At 35.2% G+C, this 22,875-nt stretch overlaps 2 protein-coding genes and 1 non-coding gene across 3 annotated transcripts; 2 read left to right on the top strand and 1 right to left on the bottom strand.

Annotated features, from left to right (window-relative positions):
• The first annotated feature begins 1,250 nt into the window (after positions 1 to 1,250).
• Positions 1,251 to 7,368, top strand: LOC138888556 (uncharacterized). Its single transcript, XM_070170440.1, has 5 exons — positions 1,251 to 2,097; positions 2,197 to 2,262; positions 2,357 to 2,973; positions 6,165 to 6,232; positions 6,981 to 7,368. The coding sequence occupies exons 1-5, from the start codon at positions 1,251 to 1,253 to the stop codon at positions 7,366 to 7,368; spliced, it is 1,986 nt and encodes a 661-aa protein (XP_070026541.1).
• Positions 7,369 to 17,040: 9,672 nt separating this feature from the next.
• On the top strand, positions 17,041 to 17,122 carry TRNAS-CGA (transfer RNA serine (anticodon CGA)). The gene has a single exon. It is a non-coding gene; the product is annotated as a tRNA-Ser (tRNA).
• Positions 17,123 to 18,182: 1,060 nt separating this feature from the next.
• LOC104211586 (protein THYLAKOID ASSEMBLY 8, chloroplastic) lies at positions 18,183 to 18,881 on the bottom strand. The gene has a single exon (XM_009760665.1). The coding sequence runs from the start codon at positions 18,879 to 18,881 to the stop codon at positions 18,183 to 18,185; it is 699 nt and encodes a 232-aa protein (XP_009758967.1).
• Positions 18,882 to 22,875: the final 3,994 nt, after the last annotated feature.

The raw sequence follows: 22,875 nt of genomic DNA, 5'->3' as shown, positions 1-22,875 counted from the left end.
ATTTTACGAGGAAACGGACAACACCTTCCCCTATTTATATGAATTCCCACAAGTCAAAAAATTCACCAAACAGCCCAAACAATATCAATAATAATTATATTGAGCCTCCCAAAACAGTCCTCCAACCAACAACACTACGACCAAGCCTTTCGATATATATATTTCACAAGTTCTAGCTTCAACAACTTAGCCGCAACTTGAATAATCTTAAATACATGTAGAGTAAGAGGTTAATTACCTTTAAACAGAAATAACAACTCCAATTTGACCTTAATTCTCCATGAAATATCCCTCCAATGCTGTCACAAGAACAAGGAAGCGAAACTAGCAATCAATTAGGGTTTTTCGGCACTAGAATCACTTTAGAAGACTTGAATGGTTGATATTAAAAACTTGAGGGAGTATTTACAGAACATAAACCCCTTAAAAAAACCTCCCACACGAGCTGGAACAACACAAAAATGAGCAACAACAAGAAGAACAAGAAACTTAATAGCGTCACGGGATTCCCGACACTTGATTTGTGTTGTTTGCCCTTTGTTTGGATCTTGGATCATGAGAGAAACTTGAGATGATGTTTTTAGGGTTTTAAGGTCAGAATATACTGGGAAAAAATGACTTAAAACGGGTTTGAGACATCATATATATATATATATATATATATATATATATATATATCCAAATGTCTTAAACCGCCTAAGTGGTCCCCATAGAGAGGTGTTTGGCGCAGTCTTACGAAAATGTGAATATCTCTCTACTCCGAGATCGTATCAACAAAAAGTTTAATGCGTTGAAAACTAGACTAATAGATATTTAATTTGGTGGGTAGATCACCCCGTAATTCTAAGTAAATTGGGTGAAAAGCTTAGTAACATTTGACATAATGTTTAAGTAAAATTATGAACCTAAGTTGCGACAACTTTTGTCGACCTTTGTTTCATAACTCGTTTGACTTCAAAACTTATGATACGGATATTATATGATTCAAATACCTTAAAACACTACCTCTTTAGTATATTAAGCATCTCTAGGTTTACTCGAAAATACGGGTTACAACATCCTTGATTCGTTTAACTTCTAATACATGTTAACCAACCTTATACACCCTTGTATCATACAAGACCAATAGGATTAACTTCTTACCATCTTAAAGATAATCTCTTCATGGATTTATGTCGACTACCTTATAGCATGAACTAACGTACGTGAATATGGGTTGTAACACCTATTCAGGATATAATCATATCAAAATGGATCCTCTAGATGAGGAAAAAACTTCCTTTATTAAAGACATAGGGACTTATTGCTATAAAGTTATGCCATTAGGCCTAAAGAATGTTGGGGCCACGTACTATAGTCTAGTGACCAAAATATTACAAGAACATCTAGGAAAAACATTTGAGGTGTATATAGATGATATGCTAGTCAAATCACAACAAGCAGGGGATCATATTCAACACTTGTCAGATATATTTCAAATTCTTCGCAAATTTAACATGAAGTTAAATCCTGAGAAATGTGAATTTGGCGTGTTGGCAGGTAAGTTCTTGGGATTCCTTGTTTCTAACTGTGGTATTGAAGTAAATCCCGCGCAGATTAAGGCTATTGAAGAAATTCCGGATATACTTACAAGCAAAAAAGAAGTACAGAGGTTGACAGAAAGAATACCAGCGTTGGGGAGATTTGTTTCCAAGTCATTGGAAAAGTGTTTTAAGTTCTTTTCATCCTTAAAAAAGCAAAATCAATTCGAATGGTCTGAAGAATGTCAACAAGCGCTCAAAAATTTAAAAGCATACTTGTCAAATCCACCATTGCTAGCCAAACCAAAAGATGGGGAAAAACTACTCATCTACCTTACTGTTTCGAAAGTAGTGGTAAGTGCCGTATTAGTTCGAAAGGACCAAGGTAAACAATCTCCAATTTATTATGTTAGCAAGTCTTTACTGGATGCTGAAACTCGGTATCCTCATTTAGAAAAATATGAATTAGCATTAATTATGGCATCTAGGAAATTAAGGCCTTATTTTCAATGTCATCTTATCTCTGTAGTAACTACCTACCCCTTGCATAATATATTGCATAAACAAGAGTTATCAGGTAGGTTAGTCAAATGGGCGATAGAGCTAACTGAATATGACATCACATATCAACCTAGAACTGTAATAAAGTCACATGTTTTAGCATATTTTGTGGCAGAGTTTAGCCAAGGGATACAGGCAGGGGCAGAAAAAGAACTGCAGGTATTTAACAAGTCTAATCCAGGTACTTGGACCTTATTCCTATGGCTCATCAAATGTAAAGGGAGCAGGTTTAGGCATTGTCTTGATCCCACCTGTGTGAAAAACTATATGACAAGCCATAAAATGTCATCCTATTACTAATAATGAAGCAGAATATGAAGTTGTGATTGCTGGTCTGGAATTGGCACGAGAGCTCGAAATAGAGCAGGTCATAATCAAAAGCGATTCGCAGCTCGTGGTTAACCAAATGCAGGGGACTTATATACCTAGAGAGGCGAGGATGCAGCAATACCTGGAAAAGGCACGAGACTTGGTTAGACAATTCCAAACTTGGAAAATTACGCAGATACCAAGAGAAGAGAATTTTAAGGCAGACACTTTAGCTAATCTTGCATCCGCTGCAGAAGTAACAAATGAAGAAAATGCTTCCGTAATACATTTGTTTCATTCAGTACTTGATCAAGATAAAAACGAGTTATATTTCAATAATCTAACTTGGGATTGGAGGAACGAGATTGTCAATTTTTTGCAGTACGGAATACTATCTGAAGATAAGAAAAAGGCTCAGGCACTTCGTCAAAAGGCTGCTCGTTATTGTTTAGATCGGGGCAATTTATATCGAAAAATGTTCGGTGGCCCTCTAGCAAGATGTCTCGGACCTTCTCAAATAGAATACGTTATAAAGGAAATACACGAGGGGAATTGTGGAAATCACACCGGAGGAAAATCTTTGGTAAAAACTATAATTAGAGCAGGCTTGTGATGACCTAAAATGTCATCTTTAAATTAAATAATCATCTCGGTATTTTAAGACCTTGAAAAGTGATATCAATAATTCCTCTACTTGCGTGCGCAGTCCGTATAATTTTTCGGAGGTTTTCATGTGAAAAATGGATTAAATTGTGAATTAGAGCTGTAAAACTCAAAATATTGACTGTGTGATGACCCAAAATGTCATCTTTAAATTAAATAATCATCTCGGTATTTTAAGACCTTGAAAAGCGGTATCAATAATTCCTCTACTTGCGTGCGCAGTTCGTATAATTTTTTGGAAGGTTTTCATGTGAAAAATGGATTAAATTGTGAATTAGAGCTTTAAAACTCAACATATTGACTTTGTGATGACCCAAAATGTCATCTTTAAATTAAATAATCATCTCGGTGTTTTAAGACCTTGAAAAGCGGTATCAATAATTCCTCTACTTGCGTGCGCAGTCCGTATAATTTTCCGAAAGGTTTTCATGTGAAAAATGGATTAAATTGTGAATTAGAGCTTTAAAACTCAACTGAGTTGACTTCGGTCAATATTTTGAGAAAACGAACCCGCATCCGAGTTTTGACCATTCCAGTAATTCCGTATCGTGATTTAGGACTTGGTCATATGTCCGAAATCGAATTCGGAGGTCCCTAGATCAAATTATCGGCATTTAGCGGAATCTAGAAATCTAATGCTAAAGATTTCTTAAGTTTGACCGGAGATTTGACTTTTGAGTAAACGACCCAGGATTAGATTTTTTATGATTCCAATAGCTTCATATGGTGATTTTGGTATCGGGGTCGGAATCTAGTTCTGAAAATTTTCATAGCTTCCTTATGTCATTTATGACTTGTGTGCAAAATTTGAGGTCAATCGGACTTAATTTGATAGGTTTCGGCATCGAATATAGAAGTTGGAAGTTCTTGGTTTCATTACGCTTGAATTGGGGTGTGATTCATGGTTCTAGCATTTCTTGATGTAATTTGAGGCATTGATTAAGTTTGTGTCATATTATGGGACTTTTTAGTATACTTGGTTGGGGTCCCATGAGGCTCCGATAAATTTTGGAAGAGTTTTTGGAAGATTTTGGCGTTTTGAGCATAAACATGTAATGATCCAAAGGTCCATTTTTAGTTATAGAGATCGAAATTTGATTTCGAGACTTTTGGGATTTTGATAATGAATTATAGGAGTGATCTGAAAAGTTTGGTCTAATTTCATCAAGTCGCAATTGGGTTTTTAACGCGAAACATGAGTTAATTATTTAACGAGCGAAATGGGAATCTCACTAAGCAAATGAGCTCCGAATTGAGTTTCCATTGAAGGACTATGTTCGTATTATTATTTGTGACTCATAGGAACAAGAATCACCGAATTCCAAATTCTTATGATGGAGTTAGAGCCTTTTTAGTGAAATTAAAGACTGCTGGTGCAACATATCTGGTGTGCACCTTTAGCGACCAGATTTGACCACTTTTAGCAATGGGAATTGACTTTTAGCGACCAGAATCGGGTTTTTAATGTTGTTTCTGTTTTTTTTTAAGCCCATTTTGACCTTTTTGGTGAAAGAACACGGCTTGGGCCGATTTTTGAGCAAGAAATCATGGGAAATCTTGAGGTAAGTCACTTGTAATCATTTCTACTCCATAATATTGAATTATCATCGAATAATCCGACTAGATTACATGTTTTTGAGGTGTAAATTGAGGATTTAGGCCTAGGGATTTGAAAATAAGATTTGAAGATTTGGAGGTCGAATTGTTATCGGAATTTAGTAATTTTGGTATGGTTAGACTCGTGGTTGAATGGGTTGTCGGATTTTGTGAGTTTCGTCAGATTTCGAGACGTGGCCCACTGGCAAATTTTGGGTTAATTTCGGATTTTGTTCGAAAATTAGTGTTTTCATATGGAATTAATTCCTATAATTAGTGTTGACTTGATTGAATTAACTATGGCTAGATTCGGATCGATTGGAGGCCGATTCAAGGGGAAAAGGCATTTCAGAGTAGGGTTTTTGCTCGGATTGAGGTAAGTAATGATTGTAAATGTTGTCCTGAGGGTATGAAACCCCAGATTTCACATCGTTGTGCTACTTTGAGGTGACACACACGCTAGATGACGAGCGTGGGGTCATGCACCGTTGGGGATTGTGACTTAGTCCGTCTCGTATGACTATTAAACCACGAATTTGATTGAAAACTGTTTGATATCATTGTGTTTTGGAAAGTATTATCATATTTTGGGCTGAATGCAATATTTAGGCCTTGTGCCAACTGTTTTGAACCCTTAGAGGATATTTACTACTATTCATCATTGTTTGAACTTCATATTTGTATTTAGTCATGTTGTATTCTAATGTTTTCATAACTCAGTCATATTTACTCCGTTTTGATATTTTAAATGATATTTTAGGCTGAGCATCATGTTTACTGTTGCCCAAGTGGCATGAGAGATTTCTGACTGAGTGAGGCCGAGGGCTTGTGTTGTGAGGATATTATGGGATCGGGTTGCGCGCCACAGCAGTGTTATACTGATTCATGATTTTGAGGCCGAGGGCATGATTTGTTACGCCACAAGGTGGCTTGTTGATATAAGGTCAAGAGCCTATTTGATTATGCCACGAGATGACTTGTTATTGTGCTTGAGCCATAAGGGGCCCCTCCAGGAGTCTGTACACCCCCAGTGAGCGCGGGTACCCAGTGTGAGTGATATGATGTAGCCCGAGGGGCTGTTGTTGTATCATATTGTTGCTCGAGGGGCTGTTCTTGATCCATGTTTTGACCGAGGGACGGTTCTTGATTCATGTTATGCCCAAGGGGATGATTACGAGTGATTGTGAGGTAGCCTGAGGGATTGGTTCTGTTGATATTATGCCCGAGGGGCGGTTTATGGTACATGTTTTGCCCGAGGGGCTATTTGCATTTCTATCATTTTTACTCACTGTTTTATCACTCATTTGAAACTATTGAAAGTTGTTTTAAAAAGTTTTACTGAAATTGAGCTTGATTTACGAAGTAAATGGTTTTTGTACTGTTTTTGAGAAATATACGGTATTTGTTGTAGTGCTATGACGTGAAATTATGTGTTTTCTTACTGCTCAGCTTTCATTTACTTTTATTACTTACTGAGTTGGCGTACTCACATTACTCTTTACACCTTGTGTGCAGATTCAGGTATTTCTGAACCTGGTAATGGGTATTGATTGCTTAGTGGTAGAAGTATCGGAGTTAGCAAGGTACTTGCCCGACGTTCGCAGCCCTGCTCTTCTCCCTCTTATCTTCCTTAGACTGTTTTTAGTTTATTTTTAGACTCTTCATTATATTCAGACCCCGATGTCGAGCTGTATCTATTTCTGCACTTATTCTATTTCGCTAAATTTATACTTGTTGGGGATTTATTCTTATAAATGACTTAAATTGACTTATTAAATTATTAAAAATGAATTTGGAAATTGTGTCGGTTGGCCTTGTCTTCACGAGAGGCGTCATCATGACCGGGTCCGGTTTGTGGTCGTGACAAGGCTATTACTGGCCAAAAATGGAAGAAGAGGCGAAAAGGTTTGTGGCTAAATGTGACAAGTGCCAAAGGTATGGTAACAACATGCATCAACCAGCTGAATTATTACATCCAGTTGTTGCACCATGGCATTTTATGAAGTGGGGGATGGATATCATGGGTCCACTACCACAAGCCAAAGGTAAGGTACGATTTCTATTAGTAATCACTGACTATTTTATTAAGTGGGTAGAAGCAGGTGCCTTCAAACAAGTACGAGAAAAAGAGGGCAGAGACTTCATCTAGCGAAACATCATATGCCGGTTTGGGGTTCCAAAAGAGATCGTGTGCGATAATGGCCCTCAATTCATAGGTGCGCAAATCACAGAATTCTTCCAAAGTTGGCGAATTAAAAGGATTACTTTAAAGCCTTATCATCTCGTGACCAATGGGCAAGCTAAATCAACGAATAAAGTTATTATCAACAGCCTGAAGAAAAGACTAGAGGAATCAAAAGGCAAGTGGCCAGAGGTGCTACCTGGGATCTTGTGGGCTTACCGAACAACAGCAAAAACAAGTACGAGAGAAACATCATTCTCACTTGTGTACGACGCTAAAGCCTTAATTCCAGTTGAAATAGGGGAGCCAAGTACGAGATATACCCAAGCTATAAAAGAGTCAAATGAAGAGGAGATGCGGGTAAATCTCGATTTGCTTGAAGAAAGGAGAGAAACTGCCTTAATAAGGATGGCAGCTCAAAACAAGTTATTGAGCGATATTACAATCGGAAAGCTTGTCTCAGATACTTCAAGATTGGGGACTACGTACTCAAAAAAGTTTTTCAATCCACAAGAGCAGCCAATGCAGGAATGTTGAGTCCAAATTGGGAAGGACCTTACAAGGTTTGTGGTATCGCAGGAAAATGAGCATGTGAACTTGAAATCATGGATTGCAAGATTCTACCCTCGAGTTGGAATGATGTTCATCTGAAGAAGTACTATTTCTAAGGGAAGGAAATTCCCACGGCCAGGTATCTTCAATTACGATTTTTGTTTTTGAACTGTTAAAGTTATACTAAAAATTTTAGATGATAGGCAAAAAGCTAGCCCACATAAAATGATGAAATTGGACCTAAAAGACACACGGAAGAAACGTAATTCCTGATCTAGGGTTACAACTATTCTGGTGGAAATGTAATGGGTTAAGCAGTCTTCATCTACATTATACCTCCGAGTCCCGTATGTTTTTCCTTTTCAGAAAAAGGACCGCATGGAAAGAATAATCAAATGCTCAAGATTTCATACTTCAAAGCTCAAACACTTAGAAACTATAATATATATATATATATATATATATATATATATATATATATATATATATATATATATATATATATATATATAATCTATATAATTATATAAAGCACGGCAATATAAATCTGATGTGGCATCTCTCAAATGTCAGGGTTTCTATTTATCTCTTTCCTTAGAACTTTGCCTTTTTTAATTCCTACTGAAAAATAAGCAGTCCCTTCTTTTTGTAATTCCATCAATTACGGTAATCTGTCAAAAGGCAAAAACCCAACAGTCGTTTCTCCTTACATTCGTTTTGTAACAGACGCTCTTAATTACCGTACTTGCTTTCTCTTCAATCCTCTATGTTTTATTACTCATTATTTTTTCTCAATGGCCACATAGGAATTGTTTCTCTCAATTCTCAAGGTAAATCTGTTCTTTATGATTTTGGAATATAGTAATTCTCTTTCATATTTAGTTTGCTTTCTCTGCGTTCTACCTGCAAGATGAAGTTTTCTCTATTATGATCTATTCCCAATTTCATTATTTTAAGTTTTTGTCTTTTGTTATTCAATGAATATACTGAATTTTTTTTGTTGTTGTTGTTGTTAACTTTTGGAATATTTCACAAATTTTTTAACTATTGCTTATTGCAAGTGCTTACCAAGTTTATTCTATGAAAAAAAAATATCAAATTAACAAGGCATGTTGTGTTGACGCCTATGAAATGTTCGACAAAAAGCTCTATAGAGAGGTACAATTTCCACGGCTGCTGGACAAACCACTCAACAGATGCAGGTCGGTATTTCTTTTACACTCTTATATAGCTGCGGAGAAAAACAAAACCAACGGCCTTGAATAATTGTGGTCGTTCAATTATACAGTGTCTCTAAATGTTCATTATATAGTTTAGTCATATGGAGTTTCGATTATAAGATTTTCAACTTCCTGTTAATTCATATTTTCTTTTGATTATACTGAATTCTTGTATATTAGTATTACTATATTTGCCTATTATTATTTCATGATCTACTCTTTCATGTTCTGATTTATCAGTGACTAATGCATTTAACATATAAGCAACATTTTAATAATCAGAAAATGACTTATTTGCAGCAATATTGCAATGCTTAGAAAATTTATCTTTTTAATTTTCTCATATTCTTGCCTTTTTATCGAAGTGGTCTTTCTCTTCCTTCGATCATGTTGTTTCTGCCTTTTTGGGGGGTTTGACATTTAAATAAAGCATAAAGGTAACTTATACAGTGATCAATTTTTATACGGGTTGGGGAATAACGGAAATACCTATCTAACGGCTATTGGAATGATTGAAACTATTAAAATAAATGTGACAATTAAAGTTACAAAATCAATAGTTTCTCTTCACACCCCATTTTAACCTTAGCTTTTACTGACTATGCTTTGTGTTTACCTACCTCAATACCAATCTCTTAAGCACGTTCTCTTTTTTATGATACTTACAGCTGCCGGTATTAATTATATCATGAAAGGACTACTTCCAAAAATGATTCAGGTTAAAGAGAAAGCACATGGCAAACCTGTGGTCTATCGGCTACAAAATAATGAACGCAAGCACAGTCCTATCGAACACACTGATGAACTGAAGGACTCTGATTACAATGTTTTGGAGAAAATAAAATATTGTCAGTGACTTAGAGGAAAAGCGTTGTAGAAGAGGAGCAATAACAGAGAAGTCAACCCACTATAATTGCACACCACGATGCGGCAATATCAATCTAACTGGGACACAGATTTGTGATGCAGTTAAAATTGAGAGAATGAAGCTTGTGAAAAGAACACTTAATGGTGTGATGATATAAACAACATGCACTTACTCTTGCAAAAAATATAGTTTCAATATTTGACAAATTTAAATCAATAACTTGCTTTTCCTATAAATTTGGAGAGGCCTTCTTATCTTTTATCATACAGGATTTGACCATACTTGTCTTTCCCTTCTTCCTCTGTTTTTAGTACTCTTCTTTTTTTAAAAAAAATCACCAAAGAGAAGTTGTTTCTCTCATTCTCAAGGTAAATCTTATCTTTGTGATTTTGGAACATAGTTATTCTCTTTCATATTTAGTTTGTTTTCTCTACCTTCTATCTGCAAGATGAAAGTATCTCTATTGTTATCTACTCCCAATTTTAATATTTAGGATTTTGTCTTTTTGTTATTCAACTTCTGGAATAATTTACAAAATCTTTAACCGTTGCTTTTGATTCTTTTTGGGTATCAGACTTCTTAGTTTCCATTGTCTCTAACATTCGTTTTCAACAAAAACTTTGTGGTGGTTGATAACTTTTTCATTTGATTAGTACTAATAGATATTTAGATCTGTTATATTAGTCTTCGTGCTATGTTTGATTGTTCCTACTGTTTTTTACCTTCTATTTCGAGAAGATTTGATATTTTTGGGTTTTTTATCACTTTGTTCGATTGAAAATTGAAATTTATCTTTAACTTGGATTCCTAAGATGTCAGAGACAAACGTAAGGGCTTGAAGACACAGTCTCTGGGGTTCCACTTTCCAGGTATTTAAATAGTTCAAATTTTTTTATTTTTCACCAATCAAAATTTCATACTTCGTTAATGCTTCAGCTCCAATTTTCCTGCTTTTCTTTTTATATTTGAGTGTTTGAATAATTTAGTTGTAGCGTAATCATTATCACGACTAATTTATTATTCAAAATTCTCATGATGTCCCCATTTAGCTATCCTTGGAGCATTTTTCATCATGTAAGCATCTAAACTATCATATATCGTATATATTTTGTTAACCTTGCAATAATCAATCTGGAACATGATTTACTCACTGGTATATTTTACTCCTTTCATAGTTTGTTAATCAGTTATTTACATAATATTCTGTGAAATTGAGTCAATATTTGTTATTATTATGTGAAATTAAAGCCATAGTTATTTTTCTACCTCCAGGCAACGGAGTTTTGAAGAATTGTGTCGCCCGAAGAGATGTAGAGAATCAAACATCTATTATTTTTCTCTGAATTGTTTTCATTCTCAAGTTCATTCTTTCTGTTATCTCTAGAGTAGTTCTTCTCAACTTGACATTTTAGCTTTCACTTTCAATGATCACATTTAGAGGCTAATACTAGAACAAATGAAGTTGGCGGCAATTGTGTTAGAACCCCTTTGCTAAACGGGTTGAGTTTGAGAATAGGTAAAAATCACCAATAGATTTCTAAGGATCAACTATAGTTAGTTAGCTTGTGATTAGTTTTCTACCTGTTACGTTTATTCGTAGAGGTATATCATAGTCTAATAACTTGTGTTTGTGATTTACCAAAATCTTACAACAATGACATTTTCAGCGGAATTCAGTTTGCTAATTATTAAAAGAAGTCAGCATTCGTCTATTCTTATGGAAAGAAGATAGAAGTTCGTGTCTTTTATACATAAAAGAACTAGGTAAACTTGGCAATGAGAGAGCAAAAATCGTGTTTACCCTTTAAGATGGAAACAGAGATGGAGGCTCAGTGTGTAGCTGACTATATCTTAATAGCAGGATTTCCATAAAATTAAGTTTGGTTCCTTCTGTTCTTTAAAGTCTATTTGTAACCCGATAGGACTATCTTTTAATAATTAGTGCAGTTCATATTGTCACACGATTATCGTTTTTTAACTAAATTAATTTGACAAACTCAATAATTGTAGTTCCTTTGCTCTATTATAGTATGTTGCTTTTGTTTATCTCAAATACTGAGTATCTACCTTCCAAGAAAAAGAATTTAATATCAAATTTTTTATTTTGTTGACGTTAGTCTTTTTGAATGATTCTTTATTGCTAATTGGAACGTTTGTATATTATTTATATAAATCTAATCTTCTAATATACGATCAATAATATTTTATTTATTTGTTTCATTAGTAGTCTTAAGATGAATTTTCTGTAACTTTAAGGCGTATTAAATTAATTTTTTTATTTTATTTTAGTAGTCCTTTGAATTTTTTATACATAGATAAATCTTAAAATACTACAGAGGTATAAATTATACGGAAGTATATGTTCTAACTTCTAACTTCAAAGTTATGAACTAACGCATGAATTAAGTTTATAAAACTTTCACTAATCTTTTATAATCGCGCGAAGCGCGGAAAATTCACTAGTATATGTATAGGGAAGGCAAAGAAGACTGGAACAATTAACATTCAAGTCGAACCTAAAGTCTACTCAACAAATCTCAAGTTCGGAGCAAAGTCACGAGCCAAAAACACAAGCCCTGATTCAAAAACCTATGAAAGATACACTCGTGGATGTAAATCTTGAAGTCTTACGAATGTTTAGGTTAAAGGAAATATTTAGTTATGGGTTATAAAGAAACCCTTGGATTTTCTTTTTTACAAATTTGTTGCAAAGAAAACAGTTGCGGAAGAGTTATAGATGATACTTAAATATATGTAAGGTATTATTTAGTTCGACAAGTTCGAATGAAATAAAACTTTTCTCAAAGTTATTCCAAGAAACATGTGTGTTCCTATTTGTTATTTCGTATGTTTACACCATTATGAAGTTGAGACGTCTTCTTCATTAAGTATCGTATATAAAAGGGCCCTCTTTTATAATTCGTGCTTGATTCAAAAAGCCATGAAATAAACAAATCATTTTTAAATGAAAAAGGATAAAACAAAAACCCACATACTAAAATCAAAGTGAAAAACAAGGCCCTAAACTTAAAAAGGAAAAGGCAAGGGTAAACCACTTAGAGAGAAGAATAGAAAATCAAATCAAAGGCATCATAAAAGTTGAGCAAAAACTTTATAATATCTTAAAATAACTTAGTTGAAACTAAGTATGAACTTAGTCCTAACTTAATTGTCATTATAGAAACCCCTGAAAAGGACCGGGGTATGATGATACCAAAAAACATTACCCCCAAATGGGACCAGGGGTAAAACCATCAAGTGTTTCACCAACAAAACAATTAAAAAAAACTAGATAACTTCACAATCAAACTTTCACTATGGAGCAGGTTCTGAACCAATATTCAAGATGACGTCATTAGCAGCAGAAGGTTCAACTTGATCAGAAGGGGCTTGAACAACCACTACAGCAGGATTAACTTCAACACCATCGGGAGTATCAGCCATGGGCGAAGAACAACTTTGGGTTGCTGAGTTTTCTCAATTGTTTCCTTAATCTTTGCTACCTCAGCATCCAAGTTAAAAACTTCATGGCTTACCTCCATAAGAGTATCATGGCGCGTGTTCAAAATGGCCCAACTTACTTCAATAGCAGCCTTGTCTTTAAGAGCTTCATAATCTCTCTTCCAATGATCAATTTCATTCTTAAGCTCTTCCTTCTTGGCTAAAGCAGCATCGTAAGAAGCTTGTAAGGGGGAAAGCGAACTCTCCAAAAACTTAACCCTATCGGAAGACACTCGGAGATCTTCTTCGGCCTGGATGAGTGTTTGAACAAGCTCACCAACATAAACTTCTTTCTCATCCAATAGGGCCTTCAGACCTCTGATCTCTTCTGTAGCCTTGGAAAGTTGTTCAGCAAAAGACGACTCAAGAAGGTGTTTGTCCTTGCCCGCTTGGTTGGAAGAGGCTTTCTCAACTTTAGCTCCGCTGCCATGACTTTTATCTGCTGCTCCAAGGTACATTTGTTTTTTCTCTAAAACTTCCATCTCAAGCTGGAGACTTTCATACCGCTCTTTCCAATTATCAGCCTCAATCTGGTAATCATGCATCAACTGCTCTGTATGGGAAACCCTTTTAAATATCTCTGTGCCAATAAGATTGATCTATATAAAGAGAAAAGGATGAGATCCTAGTAAAAGGACAATTACATAAGGTAAAGAGAGAAGTCTATACCTTCAATAATGATTGCACAATGTCGTTCATCCAAGTCAAAGAACTGTGACTTTCCAGTTTTTGACTTTTCCACCGGACCTATCAAGGGTTTTAGCCATACGTCAGCCTGGCCTGACTTTTTCAGAAGATTACCATCAGCAGGAACCTCAATGGTAATTTGCTTCATTGCCCTGCTATCACTTGAAGAACCAATTTCATTACGAGAAGTATTGACAGTAGGAACAGTCGAATAAGTCATAATAGCTTCGGGCGGAGCAGAAATAGCAACGGTAGGAACATGCACATGGGATACCATTGGAACTGACATAGGAAAAGAGGCAAGAGGCGCTTCCTCATAAACCAAGTCAAAGCTTTCATTGTCAAACCCACGTGAAAAGAGGTGTTCGACAGAGTCACGAGGTGTCACAGGCATCTCTTCATCAGAACTCAATAAAATGGCTTCAACAAGCTCGGTCACAAAAACAGAACAAGGAGGAGGAGTAGCTTTGTCATCCGAAATGACACGTCTTCTAGCCCGTGGTTTACGGACTAAAGAGCTACCATCCCGCTCCTCTTCATCTTCAGAATCCTGTGGTCTGTCAGCTTTTTGTTTTCGATGAAGAACTCAAGATTATCTCCTGATCTCTTGCCAAAGAAAGTCTAGAAGCTGAGATTGACTCAACGCTCATACCTCGAATAGGAAACCCTGATAAAAAGAAGTGTTAATAAATTTTAAAGAGAGAATGAGCGAAGGAAAAAAGGAGAAAATAATTTTTTTTACCATGAGTCTTAACCTTCCAGCCAAACCTATCCGAAAGGTATTTCCAAGACCTTACTTCCATCGGAGCAACTGTTAATAATTTTTCTACCCAACTACAAAAATTGAGAATCTCTTCAACAGTTCCCATGGTAGCTAAAAAAGAAAAGTAAAACAGTCACGGGAAGTACAAACTCTTAAAAAAAAAGAGAAAGTTGAAAAGAAAACTTACGTGCAAAGTTCCACTTCTCAGGGAAGGGCATATTTTCTTCACCTACTAACCCTTTCGTGAGCAGCAACAAATCGCGCGTACCAGCCACGATCTTTATCGTCCTTGGGGATGACTAAAACCCTCTTACTCCTCGCCACCAGAGTAAACATCCCATGACGGAATAATTTAGGAGAATAGAGGTAGATTAGATGGTAGAATGTGAAAGGCAATTGAGCCAGATTAGGCAAATACCTTAAACATGCAACAACCCTCCATACAATAGGGCTAATTTGTCCTAAACACACATTGAAGAAGCGGCAAAATTCAATAATGACTGGATCAATAGAAAGTCTAAAGTCTAATGTAAAGGGATACGTATACACAAAAGAAAAGCCAGCTTTAAAAGAGGTGATCCTTTGATTTGCGTTGGGGATCAGAATTGAGAAATCAAACTTCCAATGACAATCTCTACAAAGAATAGAGATCAAACCTTCAGTAATTTGTGAAGGATAAAAATCAACACGATCATGAGAGGACATAGAGGAAACTTGGTTTCTAATCGACTCTCTGTCAGTATAAAAAGAAAGCTCGGCAGGGATAATCTCGTCTACTGTAGGTTCAAGCATTGGATCACTGGAATCCCTACTTCTAGCAGAAGACCTATGAGAAAGAGAAGGTCTAGTTCTAGAAGACGATGGAGGAGTAGGACTAGGTTGAGAAGAAGAACCTCGAACGGAAACTGACCCTAAGCTACACAACCTACCACATCTCCTTCTTCTAGTAGGAGCAGGAGAAAGTTCATCTATAATAAGAACCTTTTGAAGACCAGGGTTTGAGGAAGACATAGTTGTACGAATAAGTAAAAAGGATTGAATGGCAAAATATGGAAAAAGAATTCGTGAAAGAAAAGACAAAGGATATATTTATACTTGGAAGCAACCGTCAAACAAAAAAGTTATGATGGAAACGTCATTATGAAAACTGTCACTTGGTGATTGATGCAACCGTAAAAAAGCCCTAAAAGGCGCTGAGGAATTATAGAACCAATCATAGGGCACCACGTGTCACACGTATTAAATGGAAGTGACATACAAAACGTCAGTTCAGAAGAAGGTATAATGATATATGGGAAACGGCGGCAAAAATTTCCGCTTTAATGAGATCCACTTCCCAAATATTCAATTGCTGAATAAATGGCAAGTGGGGGGACTATCTGTATAGGGAAAAATCAATATAACACTTGGAATTAATTATGTGGCTGACATGGCAAGACACGTGGAATATTAGAAGAGTGACAGCTGACAAAGAGTACTTAAAGAGACGCGAGTCTTAATAGATACGAGCAAAGTATCTAAAGTACAAGAAGGAACGGTCACTCGGGTCTCTTCATAATTTGAAGAGACACTGGTGGAATGAACCAAGACAGCAAAAAGTGCATATTCGTAATATCTTCATTTAGTGAGCATAAATGATAGAAAACGTTATAGAATCTTCACAAAACAGTTACGATTGCCAATTATAACATTTTATTAATGTCATTAAATGCTCATAATGGCTCTATTATGAGAGGAAAGAAACGGTGTACTTAGAAATAACTATAAAAGGGAGGGAAATAATATTTGTATGGACATACTGATTATTATTGGAATATACTTATTTACATTGCTTTATATTACTTGCTCGGCTACTTCTCAGTCTAATTTTTCCTTTCTCGTAACACAATTATTTCTTTATTTGATTATCAGTAACCCGAGTTCTTCTAAAAATAAGCTTTGACCGAAATTTTTATTTTCTGGTTAAACACTAATTTTATTCAGCACGGTATGGGCGAAATATCCTTAAGGACAATGTCTTTGACACGCCTCAAGCTAAACCTTTTATTCTCCATAATCATTCAATTTTTTCCAACAATACTAATATCTAACAGCACAAAATGTTAAAACTCAGCTACGTACAATAATAATTACCGATTTGGTCAAAAAGAAATTGTAGAAATACCCCATTTACGTAGCTCAAAGTGGCACATATATTAGTAGTTGGTTTTGGTTCTAACAATTTGTGAAGGGAAACGGCTGCCAACTGATCTGAAACTAATATAACAGCAATTTACGAACTATTTTTTTTAGATAAAATCTTGCAGTGTACAATATAACCAGAGTGAGACATTTTTAACTCAGGCCTTGGTCACGCTTCGCATCAAATACATGATTTTGATTCGTGCATTTCAATGTTGTTGAAAAATTTAGCCAGTGTAATAAATGGATAAATTATTTAGACAATTAATGGGTTCTCATAGATTCAAATAATCCTCCTCCACTCCTCAAGGTGTGGGCGTGTGACTTCCCAATATCTACGTATAGAAGTTTTTTGTGAACGTAAACCAGATGCATAATTAATCTTGGGTTGTTCAATATTAGAGTATATATAACCTTAAGTTCTGAAGGCACAAAGTGTCGATATGTCCGAGTGGTTAAGGAGACAGACTCGAAATCTGTTGGGCTTTGCCTGCGCAGGTTCAAATCCTGCTGTCGACGCTCTTCATTTTCCCCCCTCAACCATCTTCTATCCACATTTTTTTCTCCTTTCAATAAGAACCTCTTTTCTTTCCTCTTTGGTTAATCTCAGCTTTTCCTCTATTTTGCGCTGCAGTGGCATCAATATGGGAAAATAAAAACTATGATCCATTACCTTTGACAATAGGTTTTAAATAGTCACTTAACTATCACCTTAACAATTTTGGTTCTTTAAATTTGTCATAAGTGATCACTTTTGATCTCTGTTAAATATTTATCTACCTATTTCTTTTTAAAATTAATCGAAAATGTAAAAGTTCAAAATATTTCACGAGAACTCTATTTGGAAGTGCAATTTTTGCAGTTTATGTTATTTTTGGTCTATTTATGGAGTATGAAGAAGCTTTTTGAGGTGTAATTTTTGTTATTTTTGGTCTATTTTTTGTGTCTAATGTAGCTTTTTGTGTTTCAGTTTGGGCGATATTAATCATACTTTCTAGTGTTTCTGGTTAGATCTTTTTCTCCATAGCTCGACAAAATTTTAGAATCAAAATTTGGTAAATATCTAGTGGAGACCAAAAGTGCTTACTTTAGTCTTGACACTAATCCGGATTCGCGCCGGAAAATCCCACATTGAGGATAAAGCGCTCCCTAACAGAAAACATAATCCGCGCCGGAAAGTCCCAGGGGTAAATGCTCGGTTAATGTACAAGAAAGTAGATATGAAGAATGCTTAGTTTTTGGACAAGAAACTATGCTTTGTTTATGGACAGGAAAGTGCCTATTAACGCTAGTAGCAGCTATTGTTATCTTTATACGAGTCTTACACCTCCGAGATGTAAATTCAAAAAATATTAGTTGCAAAAAAAAAAAAAAAAAATCCCCTTGAAGAAAGACCTCTAATTTTAGCATAACGTCAAGAACTTGGTAATGTATTTTTCATTAGAATCAAAGTTCAGCTGCATCATCACTGGTAAAAGATATTAAGGAAGGGCACAAAAACAATGTATACTAGTGTTAAAATTTACATGTACAATGGATAATGAAAAGAAAATCTAATTTCGTTCTCAAATTTGAGAATCTAATTTTTCCCCAAAACTACACGAGACAATCTTTGTAATTGTGCATCAACCTCATTAGCCAAATCATCTTTCCCAAACCTTTTAAAACCCCTCCTTAAAACCTTAGCTACATATTCATCAATTTCAATTCCAGAACCCCATCCACTCCTTTTCATCAATTCATAAACTCTAACAGTTGATTCAACTTGTTCACCTTCAATCAACGCCCTCACTAATCTCACCAGCGCCTTATCATCAACCTGAATTTTATCCTCTTTCTCCAAATCACAAATCAAATCACCAATATGTTCGGTCAAACCTGTTCTGGTCAAAGCTAAAACCATATCAGCGTAAAGACCCAAATCGGGAACGCTGCATTCAGATTGAACGGCTGGGAAAACTTTGACGGCTAAATCGGTAAGGTCCTGTCGTAAGAGCTCTTTGAAGGCGGCGATAAGATCTGCTTTGATGAGACGAGAGAGGGTTTTGGAAATTTGAGCTTCAATTTGGGACGGGTCGGTTCTTTGGGCTCGTTTTAGAGCTTGAATTGCTTGGATTGCTTCAATGCTCAGTATTCGACCCTTGACTAGAGGTCCACGGTTGCTTCTGGGGCCGCCACATCGCACTGAGAATTGTCTTGTGGTGGTAGATTTCAATGGACGGGTTACTGAAGAATGTGGTAAAATGAAGTTGAGGTTTGTGGATACAGAGGACGCCATGAATGCGATTACCTTACTGGTACAAGTGGGTAAAACTGTGAATAGGTTATGAAGTAACGGGTCTCAGAAACCCGCATTAGTTTTATTTTGGTTACAGTTTGGTCCCTATAGTTTATATATCCTACATTTATACACTCGAGTTTTTTTTGAGGGGGGGGGGGGGTTAAATTTTGTTTAAAGTTATTTTAAGCCACTGAAAATTTTCTAATTTCAGGTGTGTTTGGTACGAACTTTTCCATTTTTTTAATGTTTGGTTGGCTTTCCTTATGAACCTATTTTACTCCAATTGGAGGAAAATGTTTTTCTTACCAAGAAAAGGAACATTTTTCAAAACTCCTACTCAATCTTCCCTACCGTCACCAACCCACCCCACCCTCTCTCTCCAAAAAAGGTTTTTTTTTTCTTTTTCAAATTTCAGTTTTTCCGTTATCACTCACCCTACTATCCCACCCTCCAACTCCCGCAAAAAAAATATATTTTTTACCTTATTTTTTTGCTATTTCAAATTTCTATGTTTTCGTTTTTCTGTACCACCCACCCCCTCCCCCCACCACCACCACCACACAACCTTTTTTTTGTAATTTCAAATTATTTTTTTTCCGTTTTTCTGCACCCCCTCCCCCTCAGGAAAATATATTTTTCAGTTTTAGTTTTTTTGTTTATCGGTTTAAAGGTTCAAAATTTTACAAGTTCCAAAGTTATGAGTTCGGAGGTTTATGTGTTTGGAACTTTACGGGTTTATAAATTATAAAGTTTACAGGTTCGAAATTTCGCGGTTTCGAAAGTTTGGCGATTCCAAAGTTTATGAAATTTGTGGGGTTCGGAAGGTTGTTGGTTTGAAAGTTTATGGCTTCATGTTTATTATATCTAAATTATCTACGAATACTCTTGAGAAGTCATTTTCTTCTTTAATTTGTGTACCAAACACCGGAAAATAAATAAGATTACTACTTGTTTTTCAAGAAAATATTTTCCACGTAAAACATTTTTCGTTATACCAAACACACCCTCAGACAGATCATTTTTAATCAAATAGACCTTCAACGTTAAGAACATAAGATTAAACTCAGATAGCTAGTCTATTCTGAGCTGAAGTACGTAAAATGATAAAAAAGGATGTATCTTGATCATAGTTGAGCTTCGAGTCTTTTTTTGTTTTGGTTCCATGTTTGAATATAATAAGTTGAAAGAATCTCTTAATTTCTAAGTTGGATTGCGCATGGATTAGTGGAAACAAAATAAATATGCCTAAGAATGAATAAATGATAAGGTAAATTTTAATTATACGAATTAGAATACCATAAACTCAAGTATTTGACTTAACTTGAATCCTTTTTATCAATGATCATTCAAATTCAACGAAAAAATCGATAGAATCAACGAAAGAATCAGATAAAGAATATAAATAACTTCCAAGAAAAATGTTACTTAGAGCCCGTTTGGCCGAGCTGTCAATATCTGCTTATTTTTTAAAAAAAGTACTTTTTCCGAAAGTACTTTAAAAAAAAAATATTATGTTTGACCAATTCATTTAAGTATTTTTTTGTGACATTTGATAAACAAATTATGTTTGGCCAATCTTTCTAAAATGTGCTTTTGAGTGTCAAATTACCAAAAAGGACAATACAAAGGTCTTATTATTATTTTAAAGAGAAAATAAACTTAAATATTTATCGTAAGATACTTTTATTATTTTTTATTTAATTTAATTAAAATATGAAACGTAAAGTAAACATATATATTAAAGATTTAAATCAATTTTACATATATAGTTATACCAAAGCATATAATATTATCTTGTATAATTACTTATTGTTACATGATGATTTGAATAATCAAAATACAACATTCAATATGTAGAAGTCTATTCCACAAATTACTATATATTGATAATCCACCATGAATAATAAATAAAGTCACTTACATATGATAACATTTCTCAATAATTTCATGTCTACTTTCATCACACAACGCCTCTATATTAGTAGAAGACTTGTCTTGCATTTATAAAGGAATACCAGAAGGCTCATCTCGTTCCTCGGTCTCTGCAGTATGTCTTTATTAGCATAATAGTTGAATTTCTTATAATATTGTCGGATGAAATTATGTATAGTCATGATAGTTATAACTAGATGATTTTGAGTGTCAAACTTGAAAGATGACATTTAGCGTAAACTAGAAATATAATTTTAAATATATTAAAAAAATTTGTTTTCTAAAAAAGAAGAAGTTATGTATGGTTTAATTCAAATTGAAAAGAGTAACTAATTATTAATAACATATAATGTATAATTTCAGTTTTTAAGAATTTAAATTAACAAAGAAATTAATTATTACTTAACCTAACTAACTTTGTACTAAATTGCCAACTGATCTATTCTGAGGCTATCACTTGGTTTAATGTGGATGCATTTTCTTCTTCTTTTAATAATAATATAGATAGATTATGCGATACTATTGTAAATTTATTACCTATTTGTAGGTATGTAGGCATGCAAATTTTATTGAATATAAATTCAATAAAATAATTTGGACCATTTTAAATATATTAGTCCAAATAAATATTATGGGCTACCATAATTAAATTAATGATATAAGTCCAATATATATGGATTAAATAAATAAGTCTTAATCCATTGGGTTAGCCCATTTAATTGGGCTAAAAGTGATGAGCCCACTTCATTAAACCCAAGATGCCATCTTCTTAGAGGCTCAATTTGATGCTACGTGTCAAATGATGTGGCACGCCAAGTCAAGCGGAAGAGCCAATAGGATCATGCCACGTGTCAAAATGACAAGGCATGCCTAGTCACACTAAAATGCCCATAAAATCGCGCCACGTGTGCAAGTGACATGTTCTGGCCAATCAAATGCAGTCATGTCACACTTCCATTTGATTGGTCAGAAAGAGTTTGTTCTTATTACAACTCTTCTCTTCCACAACTATAAATAGGGGTCTTCATAACCCAGAAAAGACACCAGAAGTTATAACAAGAAGCAAGAAAGAGCTCGTGGATCAAACGCTGCAAATTCCTCCACCAGTTTCAGGCTTCAAGTTCAAGTTAAAGAAATCAAGTGCAAGTCCAAGAACGAAGAACAAATCAAGGTCAAGTTCAAGCTCAAGAACAAGATTATCGTTCGAGGCAACAAATACATATTCAAGATCAAGCTCAAAGGCCCTTGAATTTATTTACTATTGAAAAGAAGAATCAGAGGATTCATAGAGATTGTAACACTCAAATATTCGAAATAAAATACTACGATTGTTGCGATATTTTTCGATCTTGATTTTATTTTCTCGACGCAAATTTATTGTCTATAAATTCTGGCATGCCCAGTGGGACGATCTCTACCTCTCATCTCAACTTTTCAGTCACCAAAGTTCAAGAACATTGAAATGGCTTCGAAGAAAATCAACTCCAAATCAACATCCACCAAGGCTGCTAACTCCAGGTTCTATGCTGATGTGGAAAGCATCATCGATGTCACCTTTGGAAGCTTCGGACCAGTTATGAGGAGCAAAACAAGCTTTTTAGGGCAATAAGCACCCCAAGTGTCGTCTGCATCAACCCCTGTTTTCGGATCTTCATCCTCAAAAGGAGCAAAATCTTCCACAAATGCATCTGAAGGAGGAAGCGATGTTACTGAAAAGATCAAGAAAACTCTTGCTCTGCTTGACCTCTCCGGCTCCAAGCACTCTGCTATGAAGGAAGATGATGATGTTTCAAGCGATGGATCCTCCCCACTTACACCACATAGCGTGACCCAGTCAAGGATCAATCTGTGTGAAAATCCATGCTATTCTCCATCATCGACGATAATCATGCAAGCCATGGTGACAAACACTTCATTTATGGAGGAGCAGCTGGCAAACTTGATGGAAGCAATCACTGGCTTGACCAAATGCATGCAAAATCAAGAGGCTAGAATTGACAAGCTAACAGACAGGGTGGGAATCTTGATGGAAGAAGAATCTACCCATGCACCCGGCAAG

This window comes from Nicotiana sylvestris, chromosome 3 (assembly GCF_000393655.2).
Source record: "Nicotiana sylvestris chromosome 3, ASM39365v2, whole genome shotgun sequence".
NCBI lineage: Eukaryota > Viridiplantae > Streptophyta > Magnoliopsida > Solanales > Solanaceae > Nicotiana > Nicotiana sylvestris.
This window is presented reverse-complemented; position numbering and strand designations above follow the sequence as displayed.